At 41.7% G+C, this 18,130-nt stretch overlaps 1 protein-coding gene across 3 annotated transcripts in view; it reads right to left on the bottom strand.

Moving 5' to 3' along the window:
* Positions 1–17,224, bottom strand: part of PARP8 (poly(ADP-ribose) polymerase family member 8) — a 112,615-nt gene extending 95,391 nt beyond the window's left edge. Inside the window, exons 1-2 of one of the 3 annotated variants that reach the window (XM_021553888.3) lie at positions 16,903–17,224; positions 16,134–16,188 (exon numbers count right to left, since the gene is read on the bottom strand). In XM_021553888.3, coding sequence (XP_021409563.1) covers positions 16,134–16,188; positions 16,903–16,993 — 146 coding nt within the window. In that variant the 5' untranslated portion in view covers positions 16,994–17,224. Of the gene's footprint in view, positions 1–16,133; positions 16,195–16,902 lie in introns of those variants that run through there. The other 2 variants (XM_021553889.3, XM_085567492.1) reach the window with 2 other exon arrangements.
* Between the last annotated feature and the right edge of the window lie 906 nt (positions 17,225–18,130).

Genomic DNA, 18,130 nt, shown 5'->3' with positions numbered 1-18,130 from the left:
TTCCCCCTGCCCTTTCTGCTAATAGCCAGCCATCTTCAGTTCCTCCAGTCTCTCCAGTGCTGTCTCCTGGTTAACCCTTTCTGGGCACCCATACCTGGCCCCCAGTCAATAAGGCAGCTCCAGCACACCCACCTGAGCACTGATCGTGTGTGTCTAGTCTGAGCTATGCTCCCAAGTCAGATTTCCAATCTGCCTACCTGCCGAAAGGTGTGAGGCTGGACAAAAGGCAATAAAAGATCATTATTCCTGAAACATCCCAAAGAACTCCAGTAAAGCAAGGGACGCTTTTCCCCATTCCATTAGATACCACTTTAAACATAATTTCAAATACCTGAATGCAACTATATGCATTCATACAGTATAGATGCTTGAGTTCATAAGCTACATTATGTCATCAGTGCAATACCCGGCTGTGAAAGACAAGTTCATCCAGACCTTCTCCTCCATTATCTCTACCCTTTTTAAAACATACCAACAGAGAAGGAGAACTCACAAGAGCAGAAATAGGTTATAAACCACCCTGTACCAAGGCAGCCTGAGGTGAAGCTGTAGAATGAGATTATATAGATTTGGAAATCACAATAAACACACTTTACTGGTCTGGGGGAGAAAAAAATCAACTGCTATTTTTCTTTAATTATTAAATACACTGAGGTTGTGGGTTCAGTCCCCATATGGGCCATTCACTTATGAGCTGGAGTTGATGATCCTTGTGGATCAAGCATGTTTCTACCATGCTTATGGGTTGTCCCTTTCAACCCAGAAAATTCTGTGATCTGTGAAATATATCTTAAGATGTCAAAGGCCTGATGTCACAATTCAGTGGCACCTGAAACTCACACAGAGAGCATGTTGGACATGCACTGTCATCTTACTTAAAACACCACAGTAAGGCATGAATCTCACAGCTGCTTTGTATTAAAAGAAGGATTTAGAGCAAAATCCAATTGAAAAATACAAGAACCTAAGTCAACTGACTCAGCTGAGTTTCCCTTCTCCAACAGAACTCTTTAAGATAACCCAGAAGACAAAAGACTGAATGCTCATTAAAAAGTCTTTCATATCTCCATTCCTAACCAGCCAATTCCACCAAGCATCTATGTTGCTGCTCCAAAGCATTAATCCAAGCTGCCAGCATCCAAGCGACCCTGCAAAATTAGTCACACTCAAAAATCCTTAGAAAAGGACTTAGGATCCTGAAACCGAAGTTTAGAAAAGGTAAAAGGTACAAAATGAGAAAGGACTTGACAATGCAGAGGTTTTAAGACATTTTAGGATCTGTTTTCATGCTGGTACAGCCTAATTGTGGGGCTGCATTGTGCAGTCTCATAGTTGAGTACCCTGACACCTCCACCCTGGGAACAGATCAGGATCATACACCAGTGAATGGAGGGCAAACACTAGAACAAAATATTCAGTCATATTCTGAAACAAAAAGGGCCTACAGGAATACCTAATGCTACCCTAGACTCTAGACAGGAGCCAAGTACCTAAATTCCCTGTGAGTGCAACTCCTGACACAAGCCTGGCAGTTCTTCCTACTGTACAACTTTGCAAAGACTCTCCTCAGCACCCTGACAGTCCCACCCAGAGCTGGGTCCCCATACTGTCTGTTCCAGAAAACCAGAGAAAGGCCAGTACACCTTATGAGATAGATGCTGTAACACCTAAGTAAGTTGCTTTGCAAATTATTCAAAAGATCAACAATTGTAAGCTTCTCTGACCCGAATGCCCCACTGCCTTCTTACTAGTACAGGGCACTTGCCTGGCATGTTCATCTGTCTTCACTGTCAGTGGAAAATAAAGTGGTGGATTTTGTTTTAAAAGATGAATGTTTCTACCATGCTGTTTTGTAAGACACCTCTGCAGGCTCATTTGCCACTTTACTAAATGTAATTGTGAAGCAGCTGATAATGAAATAAGACAAACTGAATTTCTCAAAATGCTATTGGTGGCATTGATCATGTGATATGATCAACCTTAATGAAAATTATATTATTGAATCAGAGAGAATCTTGAGCCACTGTAAAGAAATACATTTTATGCTTAAACATAAGGCAGGGCAGGGGGGTGGTTTGCTAGACAGATGGCCAAGATACACAGACAGATACACTAGGTTAGGTTCTTGGAGTGTAAATAAATCCAGTATCATTGTTTCAACTTTATGCAGATGATTGAAGCTACAGAAATAATCAAAGCAATTTGAACTATAAGTGGGATTATTTCTAAATTAAATTTGGCCAGAAGTTAAGTATTTCCCTCAATTACTTCAATAAACTTTAACTGGAAAAAATGGAATAGTAAAGGCAAAAAATGACCATATAAAAGAAACTAAACTGTGCTTTCTCTTTAGTTAAGCTTATGTCATCTCATCAGTCTCCTTTCATAGTCCAGAGGTGGAGAGGATCAGGCTAAATGAAGAAGCCTTTTATTATTCTGTTTCAGTCAACATGCTGATTGGCAGCAAAATGAAAATGCTTCTGTGGTAATCTCCTGTAACTTATCAAGTACAATAATAAAAACCTCAGCAGTTCTGACCAGTTGACTTCAAAATTGAAACAATCTAGGCAGGAAAGTCCCAACACCAACCCCAGCCCACTCAGCCTTCACCTCACCAACCAAGCATTTTTTCAGTACAGTGTATTATGTAGTTAATTCATCATAAGCATATTGCAATCATTAGACATTGAAATCACTGAAGTTTGAGAGCTGTAAAGGATTCTCACTCAGTCAAGTAGTAGCTAATGTCCCCATCACTGGCATGATATGCCCCTACAGAGCTATGGGCTGCACCCAACACGGAACTTCAGGATATTAGGGGTAGAACAGCTCAGCTGTTTTATCTATCTGAGCCTTGAATATACATCAGTCAGGTGCATAAAATATTACTTCTTGAATTTTAGGTAGAAAATTTGAATAAAATGTGGTATTAGTCATGCTCAGCCCTTCAGATTAAAATAATGCAAAACCTGGCATTGCATCACTTAAGGAAATAACACTACTATAGCAGGTAATACATCCAGCTTCAAACTCTTGCTGGAATTATTTACTGCCATTAAAAATAAATTTAAAATAACTCAAAGAAAATAAAAGTTAAACAGATAATGAGAAAACAGATATTTTTTATTGTCTCTACTGTCTTTTAATGTGTATAATTGTAGAGGAAAGAACATCTTACTCTGTCTTTGCTGTGTAACACAATCTCTTTAATAAAGACGCCTACCCTACACAGGCAGGCTTGACCTTAAACTGGTGTAACAGAACTGAATATCGACCTGTGGTCTTTCTTTGTCCTACTTCCTCCTGATTTCGCTTCTGTAGTCCTTCACACATGCAATCCTAGCAGTAACAAAAAGGAAACAGTGAACCTCTTCCTGTGACAAGGATCTCCCTTCAGTCACATGTTAGCAGCACCCTAAGCAATGCTGCAGAACCTCTGCCAGCCTCAGGGCCACAGTGACAACTTAGCAGGGAAATGAAGGGCAAAACTCATTTGCATGTTTATTTTTAAAAATACACATATATTTGAACGAGAAAAAAAAATGAAAGGGAAAAAAACTTATTGTGAAGAGTTCAGATGTATTCTATAAATCTGTAAGTCCTCTGAGAAAGGACAGAATGCTAACAGGAAAGCTGACACCATTTGCCAAAAATCGTGTGTGCACGCACTAGGTATGGTCTGGAGTGGCTGCATATGCTGCAGGTTGGTTCATGCTAGATAATTGCGTAAGATTAGCAATGGCAAAGATATACTTTCTGTGTAGTTCCTCTTCAGTAACAAATACTTTATGCTTGAAGTACTCCAAGACCTATTGCAAAGGCAATAAAGAAGGTCTGTGATCCTTCTTCAACTCCTTTCTTCCCAGATTTCACTGATACTGAACTTACAGAATTCCTTCTATTAGCCTGGCACACTTTTTGCTGACAACAAAATGTTTCCCCCAGCCCCAGTGTAATTTCTTAGAAGTTAATTCTTTATTACTTGACCTGACTTCCATCAAACTGCACTGCAGGGCTTTGCTATCTGCCAGCCTCCCATTAGTCCTCAAGTCCCACTTGCCCTGAGAGTGGAGGACAGCAGGCTTTTGGAAGTGCAGTCTCCTGTGGCAGACTGCCAGGCTCTATCCCACAGACAGGAGAGCTCACCTGGGGCAGCTCTCTGTCCTGCTCTGAAAGCTCTGAAAAGGACGGTCACTGCAGGTGGACGCCAGTGCACTAACAGAGGTGCGACAGAGCAGCCTTCAGGCAAGGTGCACACACAAGAGTTTCCCACTCCCACCATTTCCATGGCTTGCAGGGCATGGTCCATGGCTCACCCCTCCAGCTGTACTTACTGGTACACACCCACAACAGACTTCCCGGGCACTACAGGTCCTGTGTGTGGAGGGCACTCCTCAACTACACTCTGCCTTTGGGGCTGGTGATCTGCACAACACACAAACCTGGTTTTCAAGCCTGATCCTTAAAGAAATCACAGACATACTCAAGGTGTCCAGTTCACACTAGTGAAACTCCACTATCAGGACTCCACTAACAGGACAAGTAATTAATCTGTGACTTATACTATTATAAATCAAAGCAGAATCACACACCAAGGAAAAGCTCAAACATTATAGAGAGTAAAAAGTCACTATCAAGCAGTCCTGTTACTGACCACATACATGAAAAGAACATTGTCATGATGGCCAAAGTGAGTACTGTGAGTGAACACCCTCAGTGTACAAAGTGATAATTAAGACCACCATGTACCTAATGAAGCATTCATTGTTACTGATTGAAATACCAGATTTCCTTTATTTACAGAACAGAATTTAAAAATAGTTACTGGAGACTCACAAAGGTCTACTGAGGCTCCTTGTTAAAGCATCAGGAGTCTATAACATGAAGAATGTGAAACCACATTGGCAACATGGGGTTTATTATTTCCTTTGTCATTCTACTGTACATTTTCTATCATGCTAAGAGCACGCAACTTCTACTAGTTCAAGCTAAAACTTACTCTTACACCTGTGCAGCATTCTACAGTTAAAAGTTCTGAAATACACACCACTTCCGAACATCTAAGTAAGTTTAGACTTACTTAGGTACAACAGAAATTACAAAAACACCCCAGTTTGAAAGGACTTTTAAACCTAAACCAGCAAACAACTCAGGCAGCAGCTGCAATTATTTCAGCAGTGATTTCTGGGAGATTTTTTTCCTAGCCACACAGCAACGAACACATGCATCCATTATTCTGGTGAAAGTTCTGAAGAACTGAAACAAGTGTTTCAGAATCTGTATCTAAACTGAAAAGAACTGGGAGATGTGTGGTCTAGAGCCGCTCCATACTCTTAACCTTCATGGCACCCTTGTGTAAGGCCAACTGTTTCATGTCTGTCTGCTTCAACAATACAAACACAATCACCAGAAGTTTTTGTCAGGATAAATCAGTACGCATAGCATTCCTGGAAAATGAAAGGCTGTAAGAAAGAAGGTGGAAAATGACAACAGGAAGACAATTGCAAGGATTATGTTCCTCAGTGGCACAGGCAAAATGAAACTAGCCAGAGTTGGTAACAAACTTTCTTTAACTTCTGCAGACTGAAGTCATCATTATTGCCCAAGGGGGAGCACAGAGCTGGTATTTTCTGTGGGATAAGGTCTTTCTTGTGCCAGAGGTATCCCATGGGACCATCAACATTACAAACAAACTGGTCAGCGCTTCACCAAGCTCAGTTTAGCACTGAAAACAAAAAGAGACCACTGTGGTGTCTTGGCCTTTGCCTACAAGTTGCAACACATGCAAACCTGAGACCCAAATGCCACACTGCTGAGAACACTTGTTTGCTATGTGGGAGAATATATCAATTCCCTATCACTTCAGGCATCTCTGCACCATTTTGGTCCTCCTCACTTCAATACAAGACATTCCTAAAAAACATACCTTGTATCTCACTTTATCAGCCTTGATGCAATTTGTCCGTACTTGTCACCTAAAATTTGTGTAAAAATTACACAAATAATGTGTAATTTCACTCTGGTATGTAACTTATCATTCCTATCCTAAACTTTTCTATTAGAAGGCAAAGAAGGTAACATTTACATTTTTTATATATATTTTGCTCTATTTATACTTCTTTGACAAGACAAATTTAATTATAGACAGGTCTGCAATGCTGTAAATTGGCAATGATTTCACCAAATTCCATGGCAATTTGTCAATTTAAATTAGCTGAGAATATGGTAATAATGTTGCACCACAAAAAGTACAACAGAGAAGTTAACTTGGGACAAAATAAAGATAGGAATATGTTGTAAGCAGCAAAAGGACAAAATGACATTAATGCCAGCAATTTATGATGATCTGCTCAGTACTTATGTCAAAAGTTCTGCAACTTACACACACTGAGATATGCTGGAAATATGCTTTTGAAATTGCCATGAAAAGACATATATGCTGCCTTTCACCTATTGGAAGTGGTCTTCCAATCAAAGACTTGACTCACTGTGCTGCTGGATGATCATGACTTTTTAATAGGTGAAATAAGTAAAGACTGTAGCCAGCTTTTCTTGACCCCAAATGGTGATCAATTTATGTGCTCCATAAAACCAATAGCTTTTGTAATTTTTATCCTGACTCATTTAAGTACAACTCCTCTTCTCTTCATGGACAGCAAATGCCTAATCCTTAGCAGCCCCCTGGGAGGCCAGCATCTTCCACACATCCATGTCTGCCTTGAAGCCAGACAGTGCTAGATATAGAAGATATATATTTACCCAACATATCTCTTTGTGCTTGCTGCCCTTGGCAAAGGTCAGGTTTTTTTCTGCTGAACTGCAGAATGAATGTGCTTCTTCATGTCTTAAATAAAGGCATACATTTTAGCGAAACAGTATTTTTTAATATCTAATCATTTATAATTAAGCATAGAAACAGCAAAATAAGAAATTATTCATCATAAGAGGGACAATCCATAAGAAGTAAATGATGATGAGTGAGATGTAAATCCAGGTACAAAAAGAGCCTGGAATCTCCCTGCACTTGCTTCCTCCTCATCTGTGATTCACAGGGAGAATGAGATTCTTCTAATTCACTGCATCTAAGCTAAAAGAAGTTTAGAATTACTCAGAACTCGTAATTTAAAAATAGAATATCGAAATGAACAAATAAAATGCAACAGCCAGAACATGGAATTGTAAATGTCCTTAGATTACACAGAAAAATGTCCAATTTCACGATTCTTGTCACCCACTGATGAAACAGTAGTCTTTCTTCAGCATGAGCTTACAAAATCATAGTATTAAAATTTTGTGCCAAGTCTGACAAGCTATTTTCTACAGAATAGTTAAAAGTCTTCACAGCAAAGTAATTTTTTAACATTATACTTTCTTAAAAGAGCAGAACTAGTTATGTTCAGTTTTCAGCTGTACTACAGGTACAACCATGTGTGAAAGAGTTCATGGATATTCACAGAACTGCATCAAAACAGTAAACTATATACATCCATGTCTGTAACGGAAGGCTATAGATAGTGCCCGTAACTGCTGTACTATGGCATAAACCAAGTGTGTCTTCTAGAAGTTCTTAATACCTGAACGCCATTTTTTGGTCTGAAATACTGTAAAACTTTTTTTTCCTACGTTCCAGTGTTTTGCAAAAATACATATTGAAATGACCAGATTTCACACAGTTTAAATATAGAAAAAAACAGAATGATCCTTTTAGTTTTTCACTGAATTGTCTTTGAGAAATCATAATTTCTCTTTCAGCTAATGGGTTATACCTACAAAAAGCTCTTGAACCATTTTCAGACTCAGCTTAAGAACTTATACTGATTCTGACTGAATGACGGGTAAAGAGGCTTTTCATGTGGCCCAGCAAATTACATTCTTAAAACATCACTCTATGACAACCAAGTTTTCAGATGCTAAGGCTAGAAAGACAGAGGAGGAGCGTAAGTTTGACAACTGGCCATCTGTCTGACCTCAGCAACATCAGCAACCTACTAAGCATGCATGAAACAAGAGTTTTTTCCCATGGATAGATTGCAGCTCCCCAGCCATTCACAAAAGTATTCAAAAAGGAGAAAACATCTACAAAGATGACAGAAAACAGAACCCTAGTATTCAGAATTTCCCCCACTCAGATGAAAAAAATCAAATTGCTGTTCATTATGAATAGTCAGCATAAAATCAACTATTCAGCAGTATAACTGTGCACACAAGTGAGTCTCATCACATCAGCAGAACTATACTCAGAGCTGTATATCAGATAAGAAGCTGACTATCAACGGGTACTTTTATTTATACATTTATACAATGAAATGCTTCCTGGTTTCAACACCTTTTTCAACTCCAGACATCCTAATTATTTTAATATTTTACTATATGTGTGAATATTCTAGGGTGAGAATTCCCTATCCAAGATTACTTTTTCAGCATTAAGGAACAAGAATAAGCAAGAATGAGTGATTACACACACATACACAAAAAAAACATGTAATTTGCTGAAAAGCTAATGACCTGAAATACTGTGTCTAAACCATAGCCTATTTTTTCTACTTGAGAGCGACCAGTGTCTGTCACAAACACTTTACACCTTTTTAGGTAGAAACGTGACAGCTTAATGGTGAAAAGCAATGCTGTCTTCTAGCTTGGCTCTTAATGTGAAAAAATTCTTCTCTAAAACCTTAAAATGGAACACTTATTTAAAGCAAGAAGATTTGATGACAGCAACCTGCACAAGAGGAAATGCAGAATGCTACACAATCTAAAAGGAATTTATCTTTTAATTACATACTTCTTTCTACAAATGGTATGTGACCATTTTTTGCACTTTGTTTTGGCAAACAGTGTATTTCATTATCCAGGTGATAAGCTGTTGCCCTTTTTATTTCTGATCAGTGCCTTGAGGCTGGAAGAAAACATCTGAAGGGTTAGCTAATTTCTTTCTTCCTCTTTGCCCTTAATTCCTGGCTCCAGACAGAATCTCGCTGAGCATTATAGACCTCTTCCTTGGACAATTCAGCTCCATCCTAATTGCTAGGATATACCACCATCTTCTGTGACAGACAGGAGACGACAAGGAAGGCTCACAGATCCTCTGCCTTCAAGCAAGCTACAGAAAGGTGCTCAAAGCACTGGACCAAGGCTGTTTTCTGCCTGCTGCCTTGCATGACCACACACAAGACCATGGGTTACTTGGGTGCCATAGGAGTAGGGGAATAAAATTTCTGATGTGAAACTCCCAAGAGAACTCTGACTTGTAAAAGAAACAACTACCGCTGTTCCTTACCCAAAGCTCTTTCTTGCTCTTCCTCCCATAGAAGTGGGATGGATGCTATCTTGTGTGAGCACGCAGAGGGCTCTCAGTAGAAGGAGATGTTAATTCTGTACCTTGTTAGGGCCCTCTTCTTTCAGTAAGACTTTCTAGCTCCTGCTACATGGCACAGTAAGTTTACCCTTACAAGTCATTAAAAAGGATCCTGCTCCTTTTCCTCAGATGAGGCATATTCCATGAAATACATGTAAAAATCTTCACCCTCCTGTAGCAAGGAAGACATAGATTGTCCTCTTCCACAGGATTTATTTAATGTCAAAGCAGAATTATACACTGGGCATTTTTTAGATTTACTCACATTTCACCCCTTTCTTAGTTTTAATTTTAAGTGAACTCTCCCAGTAAGTTTAAATTTACTTTCGCTCTAGGTACTGAAACTATTTTGACTCGGGAGTGGTTAGACTGACTCAAATGAGAATTCATGTTCTACACAGTAAGCAATCCATGGAAAAAAATATGCCAATAGGTATCTTATCTTTGCTTATGAGGAATTAAATACATGGGAAATTAGTAGAGGCTAACAGGAAAAGACAGAAAAGGCATTAGTCCCAATACAGAGAAAAATGATCTAAATTAATTTTGGCAGAGTGAACTCTGCTTTCAAATTTATTTGTCTTACCACATTAACATATTAACAGTGACAGCCTACAGGTTTATTTTTAGGTACTAATATGTTAAAATATGTGATTCAAGTATTGAAAGAAGTTACTGAAATTGTTTTCTGTATAGACATTCAAGCACTCCCCCAACTCTGTGCTGGTGAACTATTCCTAAAACAGTGCATACAATCTGTATGGCAAAAACACCTGCAATACAAATTGTAATGCTTTTAAAACGTGCTAAATGTTAATACCAAGACTGCTATGTGGTGCAGGAGCTTGACACTTCTGAAAACTAGACCATTAATTTAAATGCCTAAAGCCACATTTTTCTCACGGAAAGGAAGAGGTTCACAATTTAAAGTAGTTGTTCTTGGTATTGGTACTTGCTTCGCCAGACCTGAACAGGACCTCCACAAGACCATGCTCTCCCTGAAGCATGTTTTTTACATGATGCAGTGATGGGGACAGAGTTCATTTCAGATAGACTTCTTAATAGCAAGGTAAGGAGGAGCTGTTAGACACAAACCCAGCAAAACAAGGCAAGCTCAGTAACACCATGAGCAGAATGTTAGTGGCATTTTTGCTTTTCACAACCTTTTAGCGTTAGACTTAATGATGTGTTCTACTAGATCTATTTCTAGGATAAGTAATTTGTTAAATCAAACCTACTGAACTTCTTGCAGTATTTACCAAAAAACTGTCTACAGGAATGTATAGATAGGTTTCATGTACGTAGTACACACAGACAATATTAGAAGTAGTATAAAGTTAGAATGAAGGTACATTAACAGAAGCTCATAGAATGGAAAACTTATCTTAGAGAGTGATTTTAAAACTGAAGTTTTAATAATACCTGATCCAAAACTGCTATTTTTAAGTACCCCAGGCTGTATTCAACATTACCTTAACTACAGAATCTTTAGTGAAAAAATGAAAATCACAATTCCTGCCATGTTATAGCTAAACTAGATTCCCATCTCATGCCACAGACTTCTCTCTCAAGGAAACAGTGTAGGAAATGGTGTAGGAAATGGTGTCATAACAGCAAAAAATATTAAGTCATATTTGATAGGAAATTTAAAATTGAAAGATGTAGAAATTTCCAGGTATTTTGAAATAGCAATTAACAGATAGCTAGGTAAAAGCCGTGTACCTAGGTTTCACCCCTCTCTTACTGTAAGAGTAGATTTTAGGAATGTAATTACCTACTTAATAACCTGAACACAAAGTTACACACTGCCATCAGCACCAGGAGATGAGATGTGCTTGCACCAGCCGCTTCTAGGATGTGCATAAAACTGATTACATCTAATCTAAAACCAGTCAGGGCAATGGATTCCATTAAAATCAAGTTCTCAGCTGCGTTAGTCATACTTTCACGAACACTTTCATCTTCTTTAAGTTACCGCTATTTCCAAAAGGAACAGTACAACCTTCCCCTTCTAATCCTTGAACAGCCAGTAAGCACACTGCCATGTAACAAAACTGACAGAGGACACAATTACCTGTTTCAGTTTAAAAACTGCTTTTCAGTTTTCTCTTTTTTCCTATATTTTACATAAATTGAACCTCAATATTAATATATGTATCATTTATCCCAAACAGGTTTTTCTTTACCACTTTGTATACCAAAGACTTCAGTGTTACCAGAGTTGCACTAGAATTTCAAAATTCTTCACCAAATGGAATCTCTCATGTAGGCAGTTTTATAAATCCACAGAAGCAGCAATAGAACATACTATAAAAGGGGAAGAAAAAGGTTATATGCACCTATTTATTGTCAAATGGTTTAAATACCTGGTGGATGTAATGTGCTAGAACTTCAGGTAGTGGTTTCATCTCTAGCTACAAAGTTACAAGTAATTTAGTCACTCTTTCAGTGGCACAGCTCCCTATCTGTGAAATGCTTCACTACTACAGCAAAACAGAAATTAACTCATCATTTTACGTGAGAGAGTCTGGTACTACAATAACCTCCACAATAAAATACAAAAAGCCAGCCAAATACTCAAAATGAAACCATGTAAGATAACAAAACTGTGGTTATTTTAAGCAAAAGTAAACAAATACTTCAGATCAAAATTTCCTTGCTTTTTCAGAATGCCACTGTTACAATCACTGTGATGAAATACAGAAGGCAGAACATAAATCCACTGCATGAACAGGAGATGAGAACTTTGCTGGCAAAATTAATCTGTATGTTCAGGTGCTACCTAGTTGCAATATGCTGCAGTATTAGATCTCATTATTAGTTCTGCACAACCTTATCGTCATTGTCCTTCACTGCCAATGAGTTAGGAACGTATTTGAATGAAGAAGTATTTCAGGACTGATATTATGTCCTTGTTTAGCCTCAGGGAAAAAAAAGAGCAGGATAGGAAAAATACTAAAGAGAAAATATCTTTCTCCAGGACAACCAAGCACTGCTTCTATGTAAAGCATGTCAAATGACATATAAACTGAAAACAACTTCAGGGTAGAATGCATTTTTATCTGAAAGATGACAGATCAGCGTATCTATTCAGTCTGCTTGGTTTCTGGAGGAACACTGTTTCATACAGGGACAGAAAAAGGAAACCAGAGATTCTTTTAAAATGGAGAACTCCACATGTTCACAATTTAATATCTGTTTTAGACCCTGCAGAAAAAAAATACTAATTTTTAAATTTTCTTCTAGTTAAAGGAGAGTAAATCTTGCACAGTCACAGCACCAGACTGAATACCTCTTTGTATAAGAAATCAACCTACTTATTGCTTTCTGAAAATGAAATAAAAAAATAAACTGATAAACAATCTGCCCTCTACTTAGTGCCCACATTAAGCACAAAGACGTGATAATTGGTAATTACAACCTTCCCAAAACAGGTCACATCTCTGCAGTGACACACAGATCTAATAATTTGGAAGTGTGAACACAATGCATTAAGGAATACAGTCTAAAAGGATTGTCTGACTGCTACTAAATTACTATGGAATTACAAGTTAACTCCACATAAGCAAAAATAAATGTCCTCTGTACCATCCAAATTATCTATTTGGATGCATCTGAAGCATGCTTATGTACTACTTTTGTATTTCAAAAGTGTAGGAAGAGGCTATGCAATCAATCCAAGCAACAAGGGAAAAATCAGATAAAGTCTGAGAAGCTTGTCTCAAGGAAAAAAATCTCACACAGATAAATTTAGCAGTTTGAAGGAAAAAAACACAAATAAACCTTAAGTCTTCATAATAACTGAAATAATACTAGTACACTGACTTCCATGGACTTACCCCAATGTACTATTAATCTGGCTCTGGGCTTATAAATTAAGACCACTGATAAACAAACATAATGTGCACTAGAGGCAACTACACTATGCTGAGGAAAACCCAGAGAGATAATTAACTTGCTAGTATCATCATTTGCCAAAGAATCCTGCTTCTCAAACAAATTGCCTTCTTTCAAGGGCTTCTGCTCTTCCATGTAACCACCATGGCTAAACGAAGGCCATATTACACACTGACAAAAAAACCCCAAACATTTAAAGGAAACAAAGCATGATTCTTAGTTCCAGGCATGGCTAATAATGAGCACTAAAGTACTGTAACCTTCTTTTACACACCACTTCTGCTCTTATTCATTCAGACCTTTTCTTGCTTTGAACACCCATTCAGTGAACATCCACTCCTCTGCCCATTATTCTAGCACTTGTGCTCCTGTAGACTGGAAAAACAAAAGTCACTGGGGTGAGTATCTGAAGCAACTGAACAGGACCTATCGGCTGATGACTCCATGACCACAATGTAAAAGAAGCTATATCATTTCAGAATAGGTCCTGAGTGCAATAATCAAAAAATGGTGTTTCCACTCAGGAAATGCACAGCTACAGCAAGAAAAAACTCATACCCAAAGGGCAAAAAGAAGGTCCCAGGATGACCCTGTCCTCTCCTAAATTGTTACACTGTGTAAGTCACTGCTGTTGACCCTGTAATGGAGACTTGCCCATATGCTGCACATGTTGCACAACAGCTGCTGTTCCACAAGAACCTCCTCTAAGAAGAAACCACTTACACACCTCTGATGCAAAAAGCTGAAGTTTTTTTCTGAATAGCTTTCATTTTACACACACACTTCATATGTATGAGAGCTTACTGCCATAGGCCTGCCACTCAGTACACCATTGTATATAAGGAATACCACAGAACAACTTCCTAAATCACAGTACAAACAAGGAAGGAACACAGAGAACATGAAACCCTCCTCTAAAAGGACGCTTTTTTAATGTGCTCAAAATGTGAAAATGAAAGTGGAATTTGAGTCTGCTCTAAGCAACAACCCACTTCCACCAATTCCCCTAAGCATTAACTTCTGCTTCTCAGTTCTGTAAGGCCTTCTTCCGTTTCTCATTGAGTAAGTGCCAATACTTTGTTTCAACACTGACAAACCAGTTTGTTTGCCATCAGTTAAGTCCTTAGGCTTTTCACTTTATTCAGCTCAGAAAATGGAAACAACAGACTGGTTTGACTTCCTGTTTTCCTTGCTATGATATTTAGTTTAGAGAACAGTTCAAAGTAACTTTCAAATTCAATCATTTTAGTTCAATGATAAATGGTGTCTCTGTTAAGTAGTTTTTACTGTATTGATTCAAAGGAATCTATTCCACAGCAGGTACTGTAAAAAAAAGCACACCTTTATTGATGCCAAGAGAACATGCAGGAGTTAGCATCTCTAGATGCATGTCTGACTGTGGTTCATTTTATACAGGCTTTTATACTTCTACAATTCTAGCATCCACCTTTTTTTGTTTCTTTATCTGAAAGGTACAATTTTAAGGGCTGGGATCTTATGTAACTTGTGGTTTCATTATCTTAGGGTTACAAACATGGTAGATAGCTCCTATCATATTCATCACAATTATCCAACTGGTACGATGCTTTATTATAGCTGTGCTTTATTGATTACGTTCTTGTATCTATTAAAACAAAACTTAACACTTTGCATTCTTCTCGCCTTTCATGACAGTTAACATGTCTCCCCCTCCTTATCACCTCAGCCAACCACGGCTAGGCCCTGCTTGCAAAAGTCATTACAGTTAAACGTGGCAGTCACACCTTTAAGGCTTTGTGAATTCGTACCTATGCTAAGGTGCTCATGTCACATGAGGTGTTTCAATATCAATCCTTTCGAAACTGTCTTAAAACCACATCAAAACAAAACATATATTACAATACTGAAGGCAAACGTATACTATGAGCAACCCAAAAATATACAGGTTCTCAGTTACTGGGTGAAATATTCTACTTCACTGAAAATGACAGAAGTTGTCCTTTTCTTTAGTAGGAAGTGGTAGGTAGTGAGGTGGGAAAACATTTTTCAGAGCAACCCTACAGCCTGGGGACCATCTGGGAGTCTGGTCCTACAGCCAGATCCCAAAATATGCAATTATTTTTAAAAAAAGGAACCAGAAAATAAATGCAAAACTTATTGCTACATCAAATTTTAAAAATCTAGCTAATTAGCACCTTATTAAGTAAATGATAACTAACAATCCAGGAAAGAAGAAGAATGTGTTCAAGTTTCTACATATATTTCCTTTTGAACTGACAAGCACAACAAATGCTGAAATATATTTTGAAAATGTGTGCAGGTACAATCCAATTTATAACCACAAGCTTGGATTCACTTAAAAATAATATTTAAACATTCAATAAAACATGTTTTCAGCCTTCTAGGTTATACTGACATTTCATTTAATGTCTCAGGAATTTAATCTGGTCAACGGCAGACAGCCTTGCATCTGCCATGGGACCAAATATGGCTCTCATGCATTGAAGTAAAATGCTGATGTGAAATTTGGCCTGCCTGTTATTACAATTGTAACTTTTCCCAGCTTTTTAATATGAATTAAATTTACACCATACATTGATGCCTTTGCAATGTTTCTGTTAGGCTTACATGTGGCAGGAATTCTACGTCTCTATATAAATTGAGAAAAAAACAAAGACATAAAGCTTCACAGAGTAGGTCTCTGAGGAACGAGCCTCTGACGACTAGCACCACCTTTCTCATCACCTCCCTCAACAGCTCTTCCTCAGTTTACGCTTGGACGAAGGCTGATGATTTAATCATCCTTACAAAAGATAAGGAAACAAAAAAACCTGGCACACTATTGAACCACTACATTTTACGGCCACCAAGACATGGAGTCACCAGTGTAAAAAAACAGTACCTTTTGGAGCCTCCGATATAGGTGAAGGTAAAGGTGGAGTCTGAGTACCTGAAATCTGAAAGACAAAGAGCTGATTTATTACAACTTGTTTTGATTTTGGCTGAAGCAGCCGAGATTCTACGGAGCAGCATTCAGCTCCCAACACGGGGGCGGTGGAGAGGAGGGAGCCGGGGTGAGCCAGAGGAAATGCAGCATTTCCCCCCCAGCCCCTCGCAACAAGTGCCCGGTGCTATGGCAACGGCAGGGAATTCCATTGTCACACACGGCAACAGGCAGCCGACAGCCGGGCTCCTGCGACGCCTCATCGCCACCGGCACCGCGGGGCGACGCGAATCCCCAGGGGAGGGCGGTCGGGGCCGCTGGCACGGACTGGGCCCCGTTGGCGGCTGGGTGTGCACCGGCCCGGGGCTGGGGATCAGGGCAGGCGCCGAGGGCGGCCGCCCGGGAGCAGCCGCGCAGCGGAACGCGCCGAGCCGCGCTCGGCCGCGGGCTGCGCCGGCCGCTCCGGCGCTGCGTGGCCGCCGCGACGCTCCCGGCTCGGGATGCCGCCCCCCCACCCCGCCCGCTCCCTTCCCGGCCGGCGCCTGGTCTCCTCTGCCCTCATATGCCCTCGGAAGGAGAGGAGGAAGACGGGATCTGAGAGCGGCCCCGCGGCCGGGAACGGCGGCGAAGGGCACGGGCACGGCGGGAGCGCGGTCCGGGGAGGGCGCGGCGGCGGCGGCGGCGGGAGCCTCCGCGCCGCCAACCTGGCTCCCGGGGACAAACTCACCTGCAAACAGGCAGTCCTTCTCCGCCTTGCACTTTTGGATCACAACGTCAATATCCTTCTGAATCCTCTCTTGTCTTGAACACATCCCCATGAAATAAATCCCAAGGGAAAAAAATAGCAGCCTTTATTTCCACCCCACCCCACCCCACCCCCCCCCGCGCTGCCAGGGTTTTTTTTAAAATTCAGCCCGAAAGAAAGAGCCCGGGGCTGACGAGCAGGAGCCTCCCCGGCGGTCCGGTGAGATTCGTTCGGCCGGTTGGAGGACGTTGGAGGCAGGCAGCGGGAGCCGACGTCGTTTGCCCAGATACGCCCGCCCAGATGTGCAGCCGCTGCCGGCGAATGGCAATTTCCTCACAAGGGATCCAGCGGAGGGTGGCGGCGGCGACACGGAATTCCCCCACACCCCCACCCCCCCCCCCCCCCACGCCCTCTGGGTTTTTTGGGGTTGGCTGGCTGGTTTGGTCTTTTTTTGGAGGCGAGAGAAAAAGAAAAAAAGAGAAAAAAGAAAAAAAAAAAAAAAAGGGCGTGGGGGCCAAGCCGACCCGGCCGCTGCCTCTCACATCCCTGCCCCTCCCGCCAGCAGCGGCGATCGCCGCGCAGCAGCAGCAGCAGCACGGCGCGGAGAGCCGGCGGCGGCACCCGCACCCGGTCCCTGGCGGCGCGGCGGGGCCGGCGCTTGCTGCAGCGACGCCGAGCCGCAGACCCTCCCCTCGCTCCCGGCCCGGCACGTACGGCCCCCGCCGGCTCCCCCGGCGGAGGCAGCGCGGGGGGAGGAAGAGGCGGATGCACAGAGCCGGGCGGGCGCCCCGGGAGGTGGCGGCGGGCAAGATGGTCCCAGCCCCGCCGCCGGCGCTCGCCCCCGCCCGCCCGGGCCCCGGGCACAGGCTGCCGCCGCCTCCCGAGCAATGGGGAAATGCCAAGAGCGAGCTCTGCGAGCGGAGGGGCGGCTCCCCGGCCGCACCGGGGAGGAAGCGGGCAGCGCCGTGTTGCGCAAGGCCGGCGCGGGCTCGATGGGGGAGAAGCGCGGCTGCGGCCGCCGGGGGCGCGGGGCCCGCTCCCCTCCGTGACCCGCGGGAATGCCGACCCGCGCCGCCCTTCCCGGGAGCGCCGGGGCTGCGCGGCCGGGGCTCCGGCTCTACCGCCGCCCGTCCCCGCGCCTCTTCCGCGGCGGCACCGCGGGCAGGGCTCTGCCCGGCCGTTCCGGGCAGGACAGCCCGGCAGCCCACCC

Source organism: Lonchura striata, chromosome Z, assembly GCF_050655825.1.
Source record: "Lonchura striata isolate lonStrDom1 chromosome Z, ASM5065582v1, whole genome shotgun sequence".
NCBI classification, from domain to species: Eukaryota; Metazoa; Chordata; class Aves; order Passeriformes; family Estrildidae; genus Lonchura; species Lonchura striata.
This window is presented reverse-complemented; position numbering and strand designations above follow the sequence as displayed.